Source organism: Gastrolobium bilobum, unplaced genomic scaffold (assembly GCF_033153095.1).
Source record: "Gastrolobium bilobum isolate Gb01-03AN ecotype WA unplaced genomic scaffold, APGP_CSIRO_Gbil_v1 utg6197, whole genome shotgun sequence".
Taxonomy (NCBI): Eukaryota; Viridiplantae; Streptophyta; class Magnoliopsida; order Fabales; family Fabaceae; genus Gastrolobium; species Gastrolobium bilobum.
In genome coordinates, this window is record NW_026896133.1 from 177,779 (window position 1) to 187,913 (window position 10,135).

The following is a 10,135-nucleotide window of genomic DNA, read 5'->3' on the forward strand; positions in this document are numbered from 1 at the left end:
CGAATAAATTTAAGGCTTGTAGAAAGCACAATGAACAAAACCCAAAGACAAACATGAATATTTCCGTCAATCACTCAAACCAATGAGAAAAAGAAAAAACAAATTCTTAACGTGTTCATGTATAGAACTTTGAAACCCCAAAACAGGAAAGAATGGTAATTGACCGAAAGAAATAGTTGCTTCCAATGAGCTGTTGAGATAACTTCACTTATACTGTAACTGTTATGTAATGTTTTCATTTTCCCTAGCAATGGCATCAAGATCAGCTTGCAGCTTGCTCACTCTAAGGTTCTGGAAGCTGTGGCTGCCAATTTCCAATAGATGTTGAAACAACTTCACTTACCTGTAACTGTTATGCAAGGTTTTTATTTTCCCTAACAATGGCATCAAGATCAGATTGAAGTTTGCTCACATCTAAGCTTTTCGAAGCCGTGGCTGCCAGTTTCATTTCATATTCAGCTACTTCTCTTCTAACTCTATCAGTTGCCAGAATTTTCTCAGATATTTGCTCAAAACCTTTATGGATGCTAACGAGGAGCCTATAAACTTGCAGTCCTGTTGGATCTTTCTTTGCTTCCCTGCAGACATAAGAAAGGGAAAACAAATTGAACATTACTTACCTTTGGTTAAAAACACAATCAACCATAACATGAAATAAAAGAAAGGAGAATGATTTCTGCAGTTGCGACATAAATCATTCCCTCTACCACTGATACAAAAACAAGAGAGAGAGAAGAGAAAAATTTATGTAGTGGCAGAGGGAATGATTTTTGCCGCAACTGCAGAAATCATTCTCCCATAAAAGAATTTACAGTTAAATCCCAAGTGATATTTAGGGTGCTTCATTGTCTCTTCATCTCTCTATTCCCCTCCATTTGTTTCCCATGTATATTTCCATTTTATTTTTTCTTTCTTGTGTGTGCGTAGTCATTAGCATAAATGTGTGGGTGGGTGAATGTACTGGCAATAATAAAACTTTCATACCTAAAGACAATTTCATCTGCAACAGCATACGTCCGATGCAAGCGTTCCTGAATAGAATTACTCTCCAATTGAACCTCCCTAGTTTCTTTTAAGATCCGCTCAATATCAGCATCTTGTTTCCGGCTATTTTTTGTAATCTCCTTGATCCGATTAGTATAGGATTTCCTGGATGCCACTTTCTGCTGTTTCTCAAGATCTGCAGAAAGTTTTGAATGTTCCTCCTCCCTAGAGAGAGAAAATATCCAAGTCAAGAAGGCGTATGCATGTTCAGAGTAAATCTGATTATGTAAGGACATCAATCTAGTAAAAGCAAAAGAGTTGAGATGAAATCAGCTGAAAGTTTGACACATTCGGTATATTATATTAGGTAAATCCAGTTTAACTGTGCTTCTATTTCAAATTTAAGATTCAATAGATACAAAATGAATCATAAGATTCATAACTTCATGTCAATTAGGATTTACAAATTCCCAAAAATTACAAAAAGGAAGCTTGCTGCACTGGGGCCATTGATTCTTGACTCTTTCTAGGAAGCATAAAGTTGCATATAAACAGCTTGTGAGAGGGAACTCATTTAAAATTCATTAAAGTGGCTTTAATGCATGAATAACTTGAAGAAAGAGAAATTCTAACAAGTTTCCTTCTCTAGCAGTCAAGAAAAACAAAAAGGAAAAAGAAGATATAGAAGGCAGCAATCTTCATTTAAGCAATACTTGAAGGGAATCAAGAACGATGGTAGATGGAAAAGCTGTATATTATGAATCACCAATTCCCAACAAAACTTGAAAACATGTGACTCATTGATCGTCTCCAGCAAGCAAAGGCTCATCTTAAACCATTGTTTAACTATGCATTTTTAACCTGCTTTAGCTTACTTTTCTTAAGAATTTTGTCTCAGTTAGCTAAAACAATGTAAAATGTACTATTCTTGGATATGTGTACCTCTTTATAATTTCAGATAAAATGGATTGCTCTTCCTCCTGCACTTCTCTCAACTTTTGGAGCATTTCTTGTGCATCTGGATTGTTTGAACATAGAGAATCCTCGTCGAGACTTCTCTTTCTCTCTTCCAAGGGTTTTCTTACAGCATCCCTGCGACATGTAATGAAATCCAGTGAACTTAACAATCTTTCCACCGCTCGCTCGCACTCTCTTACAAGAAAGTTAAGAAAATAATTCTGTTCTCAAGAGATATCATTTTTATCTTACAATTTGATGTGTGTGCGTGTCTTCTTTATTGGAGAGGTCAAATTTGAACATTGAACTATTCTATGTTGTACTTATGCTGACCCAGAATTAAAGAAAACCCTATAATAGACATCTATATCAAATACAGTAATTTTTTATAAATGTCAAATGAACATACCATTCTGACTCCGATTTCAAAAGGTAATGCCTTTTAGCTTGTAGTTGTTCATTCAACTGGTCAATGTAGAAGTCAACAGAATGTTGGTTATCAAATGCCATTTCCGCAGCTGCCTTCATCAGTTCCAATTCTTGTTCAAGATGCTCTAGTTCTGAAGTCCTTACAGTTCCTTCATCAATGAGTTCTTTCTCCTGAATTTGAAATTTATCAGTTTCAAATCTTATCTAGTCAAGTATCAAGTCTTAAAAAAAGAAACTGGTTAGCCGTATATTTCAATTTGCATATGCAATATTCATAAGACAAGTAAGACCTTTTATACACATTCAATAATTCTTCTTTGTTCTAGTTAAATGTAAAAGAATACGTTGTGTATTGATCTGTGTCAGGGAGTTACAATATATAGAGACCCTAATGGGCTTAAGTGTAAGGCCCAAACCTAATCCAAACCTAATCCTAATACAGTCAGAATACAGTCAGACTATTTACGGATAAGACAGAATCCAATCATATCTAATCAAATCTAATCATATCATATCTAATATTCTAACACTCCCCCTCAAGCTGGTGCGTATATATTATGAGCACCAAGCTTGTTACAAATGTATTCAACCCGAGGACCTCTAAGAGCTTTAGTGAAAACATCTGCTAGTTGATTAGATGAGTTGACAAAAGCTGTCTTGATTTCTCCTGACTGAATCTTTTCCCGAATGAAGTGACAATCAATCTCTATATGTTTGGTCCTCTCATGAAAAACAGGATTAGAGGATATATGTAGCGCAGCTTGATTATCACAGATGAGTGTCATGGGTTGTTTCTGTTCACAAAGATGAAGCTCCTGAATCAACTGCTTTAACCAGATCAACTCACAGGTAGTATTTGCCATTGCACGATACTCAGCTTCTGCACTAGATCGGGAAACAACAGGTTGTTTCTTGCTTTTCCATGAGATTAAGTTTCCTCCGAAGAAGACACAATAACCAGAAGTAGAGCGTCTGTCCGAGGGTGATCCTGCCCAATCGGCATCTGAGTAACCACAAATTTCTGTATTTCCCTGATCCGAATACAACAAACCTTTTCCTGGTGCTCCTTTGATGTATCGGAGGATCCTCACAGCAGCATCCCAATGTGAATCACAAGGGGAATCAAGGAACTGACTGGCCGTACTGACAGCGAAAGAAATATCTGGCCTAGTCACAGTAAGATAATTGAGCTTCCCAATCAGCCTTCGATAACGTCCAGGATCAGATAACGGCTCCACCTGTCTGGGCAATAACTTAACATTAGGATCCATTGGTGTATCAACTGGTTTACACCCCAACATACCAGTCTCCTCTAGGATATCCAAGGCATACTTCCTTTGACAGATAGAAATGCCCTGTCTAGATTGCGCCACCTCAATTCCCAAGAAGTAACGCAGCTTCCCAAGGTCCTTTGTTTGAAATGCACTGAATAAATGTTGTTTTAACTGATGGATTCCGTCTGGATCACTTCCGGTGAGGATGATGTCATCAACATAGACTAACAAATAGATGCACTTGTTAGGAGATGTAATCCTATAGAATACAGAATGGTCAACTTTACTGCGAATTAGGCCAAACGCCTGTACAGCAAAACTGAAGCGACTGAACCATGCTCGAGGAGACTGCTTGAGACCATATAAGGATTTTCGAAGACGACATACCTTCCCAGACTCCCCCTGAGCAACAAAACCAGGTGGTTGCTCCATGTAAACTTCTTCTTGTAAATCACCATGAAGAAAGGCATTTTTGATGTCAAGTTGAAGGAGTGGCCAGTGACGAACAGCAGCAAGGGCAAGAAATAGGCGGACGGACGCCATCTTAGCGACTGGAGAGAATGTATCGCTATAATCAAGGCCAAAGATTTGAGTAAAACCCTTGGCAACTAGGCGTGCCTTGAGACGATCAACATGGCCATCAGGTCCAACTTTCACAGTAAACACCCAGCGACAACCAACTATAGACTTCTCTGGAGGAGCAGAAACAAGGTCCCAAGTGCCATTGGTATGAAGTGCGGTCATCTCATCAAGCATCGCTTGGCGCCATCCTGGATGGGAAAGTGCTTCACCTGTGGTCTTAGGAATAGAAACAGAAGAAAGACTAGAAACAAAGGTGAAATGAGGAGGAGAAAGGCGATCATAGCTCAAGAAGGTATAAAGAGGATAAGGGTTACGAGTAGTACGTGTACCTTTTCTTTGAGCAATGGGAAGAGCCTCTGGTGAAGGATCCGGAGGGGAAGAATCAACTGCAGAGGGCAATGAGTCAGCAGGGGTCGAGTCGACTGGAGGTACTGTCTTACGACGCTGATAAGTGAGAAGTGGACGGTCCTTAGGTACTGGAGCAATAGGTGATGGCTTATCTGGAGTAGAAGCACCTGCATCTGGCAAAGACAAGTCAAGAAAAGGAACAGGAAGAACATGATCAACCTGTGACAATGGAGATGGGATAGAATTAAAGGGTTGTTGATCAAAAAAGGTGACATCCGCGGAAACTAAGTAACGCTTGAGGTCAGGAGAGTAACAGCGATAACCCTTTTGAAGACGAGAATAACCAAGAAAAATGCATTTAAAGGCTTTGGATGTTAACTTATCCTTACCAGGAGTGAGATCATGAACAAAACAGGTACAACCAAAAACATGTGGGGATAGAGGAAAGAGAGGAACATCTGGAAACAATAAGTTATGAGGAATATCATTATTAAGCACAGATGAAGGCATGCGGTTGATGAGAAAGCAAGAAGCAAGGACTGCATCAGCCCAGAAGTGAAGAGGAACATGCATGTGAATAAGAAGAGTCCTGGCAATCTCAATGAGATGTCTATTCTTACGTTCAGCTACTCCATTTTGTTGTGGAGTGTGAGGACAAGTGGTTTGGTGTAAAGTACCCTGTGTGGCTAAGAAGTGAGAAAAGTCAACAGAAACATACTCCTTAGCATTATCACTACGTAAAATACGAATAGAAGCACCAAATTGAGTATGAATTTCAGCAGAAAACTTTTGATAAATAGAAAACAACTCAGAACGGTTTTTCATTAAATAAATCCAAGTACAACGGGAGAAATCATCAATAAAGGTGACAAAATACCGAAAACCTAAAATAGACACACTACGACTAGGACCCCAAACATCTGAATGAATAATTGAAAAAGGAGCATCAGCTCGTTTATTGACTCGATTAGCAAAGGAGGAGCGTATGTGCTTTCCTTGCTGACATGACTGACAATCTAAAGTTTGAAGACCGGATAAAAGAGGAACCATCTTTTGCAATTTCGCAAGACTAGGATGCCCGAGACGACTGTGGATGAGCTGTGGAGATTCTGTGAGAGAACAAGCAACTGAAGGACTCGGCACATCAAGGTAGAACAGACCCCGTGACTCACGGCCCACTCCAATCATCTTCCCCGTACCCGGGTCCTGCACAGAAACAGAATGGTTTGAGAATGTGACAATACAATTAAGAGAATTGATCAATTTACTAACCGATATTAAATTATAAGGGATGTGAGGAATGTAATAGACAGATGTCAAGGTCAATGAGGAGGTTGGACAGATTTGTCCAATCCCATGAACGGGGGCCTTAGTTCCATCAGCAAGAGTAAAAGAGGGTAAATTATTAGAATATGTAAGGGAAGAAAAGAGTTCCTTATTACCACAGAGGTGATCAGTAGCACCTGAGTCAAATATCCAAGGACCAAGTGATGCAGAATGAGAAACACAAGCAACAGGATTACCAGTTTCTGAAGCAGAGGCCTGAGATTGAGGAGAGGACTTCCTGAGAAGGGCCTGGAATGCTGCATATTCTTCAGAGGAGAGAGAGACTGAACCATTTGAAGCAGTATCCGATTGAGCTACATTAGCAGCAAAAGAAGGTCGCATGTGAGGATACTTGGTGTAGCAGCGTTCCTCATAATGACCAAGTTGCTGACAGTAATGACAACGAGGTCGCTGACCACGTCCGACTGGACCTCCTGGGCCTCCTGGGCCACGACCTCCTGGGCTACGTCCTCCTGGGCCCCGGCCTCCTGGGCCTCTACCACGACCACGTCCACCTCCAATATGCCCGCGAAAATCAGTACGGGAAACTAGAGCAGTAGAATCAACAGCAGAAGACGATGCAGGAGCAGATTTCTTATTCAAATTCAGAAGACGCTGATACGTCATGGATAGATCAGGCTCCCCACTAGTCAAGATAGTATCACGAACATTATCATATTCTTCGGGAAGGCCAGAAAGTGTGGCAACCATAAAGAGACGTTCCACCTGTTTTCGATATGCAGTAGCATCAGTAGGGTAAGGCAGCATATCCAAATATGCCTGCATCAAAGAGCGACTCTTGCCAATATATGTCTCCATCTGAATGTCGGATGATTTGCTCAATTCCATAAACTGAGAGATGATGAAATAGAGCTGCTGAACATCATTAGTGTAGAGGTTTTTTGCTTCCTCCCACACTTCAGTGCAAGTTTGAAATGAATAAAAGATATCCAAGACAATCGGATCAATGGATTGCCAGAGGATACTCAGAAGTTGGTTGTCAATCTTTTCCCAATCAGACTTGTCCTCCTTAGGGACATCAGTAGACTTAGTTGTGAGATGGTTCCCATATCCTTGTCCAAAGAACCAAACTCGAACAGAGGTGGCCCAGTTCTTGTAATTAACAGATCCCTTCAATTTTGAAGAGGTAATGGACCCAATATTGGTAGAGATGATATTGGGAGAATTTCTCAAAGGAGGAGATGGAGACTTGACCTCCGAATGAATTGGAGGGTTTGCTGCCATAGTATCAAATCACAAAGATACAAACTGAATAAAGAGAAACGAACCTGATCACCAATCAAGAAGAGGTGCGCACAAAAAGCTAGACCCACAAAGAACCAACCACAGATCCAGAAAGAGGAGGAGAAGACGAGCTTCTCTGTCCAAGACCGGCCGGAAAAAGCCGCCGGAATAGTGCTCACGCGCCGGCAGAAGGTGGCGCGTGAAGCCCACGCGCAGAGAAGACTGGAGGCGCGTGAGAGCGCATGACAACTCCGATGGTGGCCGGACTTCCACAGAGCAGGTCGCCGGGAGGAGAGGGTTCTGTTCGCGTTCGTTCCAGACTGAAAACTCGCCGGAAAAGTACTCCGGCAGCCTGAACGGTGGCTGACGGTGGCTGATGGTGCTCCGGTGACTGTGGACACGTGCAGAAGATGCCTGGAGAGGACTTACAGCCTTTGATATCTTACCGGAAGGACGCACGGCAAAGAAAAGATGACTCCTAAGCAGTGGGCTTAGGTTTTAAAGCGAAGAACAAGATTTCTAAGCGGAAGCGAGGGTTCCCAGAACGAAATAGCTCTGGTACCAAGTTAAATGTAAAAGAATACGTTGTGTATTGATCTGTGTCAGGGAGTTACAATATATAGAGACCCTAATGGGCTTAAGTGTAAGGCCCAAACTTAATCCAAACCTAATCCTAATACAGTCAGAATACAGTCAGACTATTTACGGATAAGACAGAATCCAATCATATCTAATCAAATCTAATCATATCATATCTAATATTCTAACAGTTCTAAACATTTGACATGTTTGGAAATATTAGATCTAGAAAAAAGAAAGAGCTGAATATAAGCATATTTTTTGAATAGACATCAGCTTAGGATAAGAATATCATGATGTTTTTTAAGTAAAGATACCTTTTGTTTCAAGACTGTCGAATGTTCATCGCCAATATGAGGAGGATTCTCTTCATTTTCAAAAGAACCTCTTCCAGCATCAACCTGTCCTTCGGCCAATTCCTTTTCATTTAATACAAAATTCACTTCATCCTTGATAAAACCTTCCACCCTGGAGCTCGATTCATCTTTGTTGGCCTGATTGATAGAGGTGTCACACTTGGTACCCTCTGTTCCAGGTGTCTGAGTCTCCATTCCGAGATCATTTAATTTGCTTTCAACTTTAGAATAATCACCAACTACCCTCTCACCATCTGCTTCTTCAGTTGAGTCCTGGAAAGAGCTTCTTAAGTTATCTTCTCTTAGTGTGTTTATAGCACTTGTAATTTATGGTTAGCAACCCTAGCACTTTCAGACAACTCTGAAATCCTCTCCACCAAGAATCTTATCAACTTATACAGGTACTTTTCAGATGAATGCAGGAACTGCCGCAAGCAACAGATAAATTCTGTTTTTAAGCATAAATCTAGAACATAAGAATAACAAGAACAGTAATAAGAAGAAAAGCAAGCAGAGACGCAATTTACCAACAACAAGCATTGAAGACTATACAAGAGAAATTTTGCCACAAAAAGATCATGCAGATCCTATATAAAAAAAAAGAGGAGGCAAAAACAGAACCACTGCTATAAATGTGCAAGTGATGTATTAAATCATAACTGACAAAATAATGCTCCAAAAAAAAAAAGAAAAAGCAAAGGGGCTTCTACAAAATATCACTTTTTAAAATTCAATCACATGTTTTAAGATTTATCATATCAAGGAGCCTCAATTTTGCAAACCATGCTGATGTAGAATAATAAACCTAGAATACTCCCCTACGGCAGAGTACTTCTCTAACAAGGGTATCATATGCTCTCTGAAGAAAAGAAAATCACAATACCATATCATTATGCAAAAAAGGTGTGTCAAATATTTACACTGATAGCCTATTTATAAACCCAAAACAACCAAACACCTTAATAAGATAACCCAATTCTATACTAAAATAAGATAATCCAAAATAGGATAAAATCCCTAATAAATAACAAACAATCCCAAATCGAAAACTCAAATTTTAAAATTAAAATCCTAAAACTACTTGCCCATTTTACACCATATACATAAGACAGTTAAGTTGGATGGTATCACAAAATCATGCTTGTTTAGCATACTGCTAAAACAGTTCAGATCACATTCAGATCTGACATAACAAGCTAGCTTATTACTGTAACACTACTTTTAATTTTATTAGTAATGCAAATGCACCAAAATGTACATATACTAATTAATATACAAATATGTTGATTCTTATAGAGGGATAAATAAAGTCATCAACATATAACAGTGTATAAGAGCTTGATTATAATCTAAAACTACTAGACAAGATTGTTCAATAATCTCAGATTCTAAGTCACTGTCCCATTAAGTTTCAATCATTATACACAAACGGAACAACACAGATTAGAATACCATTTAAAAATTGAAAAGCCAAATAAAAAAAAAATTAATTTTTTCTCGCTTCCTATATTTTCTGAGCATTAAAAAACCGACCCAGAAGAGAAAAACACAAAAATTCTGAATTCTGAGTTTCTCACAGTACCTTGTGGACTCTGATATCTTTGCCGTGGAGGCGATGTTGGAAGCGAGGGAACTCTGAAACGACGCCGTGTGGTGAATGAAAATATTAAGCTTTGAATTTGGATGGTTGTCACTTTGTTAAAATCGATGTCGTATTGTCATCCAAGGTTGTGTTTCACTATTTTTTTTTTTTTTGACATTACAGGGAATCGAACCGCACACCTAATACACTCTAAACTTCTTTTTGGCCAAATCATTACCATCTACCAAACACCGCCCAAAAATTAAGAATTTGAGAAGTAAAAAAATAAATAAATAAATAAATATTTTTTCAGTCATCAACAAATTTTACAATACTCGCTTTAGTCCCTAACAAATAAAAAAGCTATTCGTGGTCATTAAGAAATTCAAAATGAGCATATTTTAGTTTTTTTTGAGGGACTAAATGGGTCTTTTTTGAATTTGCGAGGGATCACGATTTCAACTAAATGGATC

The 10,135-nt window shown here is 39.2% G+C and overlaps 1 protein-coding gene across 2 annotated transcripts; it reads right to left on the bottom strand.

Annotated features, from left to right (window-relative positions):
* LOC133297951 (uncharacterized) lies at positions 1 to 9,721 on the bottom strand. 2 transcript variants are annotated; one of them, XM_061497186.1, is made up of 6 exons: positions 9,663 to 9,721; positions 8,042 to 8,528; positions 2,351 to 2,541; positions 1,927 to 2,076; positions 985 to 1,209; positions 1 to 578 (listed from the first exon to the last, which is right to left on the bottom strand). In XM_061497186.1, exons 2-6 carry the CDS (start codon positions 8,273 to 8,275, stop codon positions 353 to 355), a joined length of 1,026 nt encoding a protein of 341 aa, XP_061353170.1. In that variant the 5' UTR covers positions 8,276 to 8,528; positions 9,663 to 9,721; the 3' UTR covers positions 1 to 352. The 2 variants fall into 2 exon arrangements, with proteins under 2 accessions (XP_061353170.1, XP_061353169.1); XM_061497185.1 differs by lacking the exon at positions 9,663 to 9,721 and having other exon boundaries at positions 8,042 to 9,632.
* Positions 9,722 to 10,135: the final 414 nt, after the last annotated feature.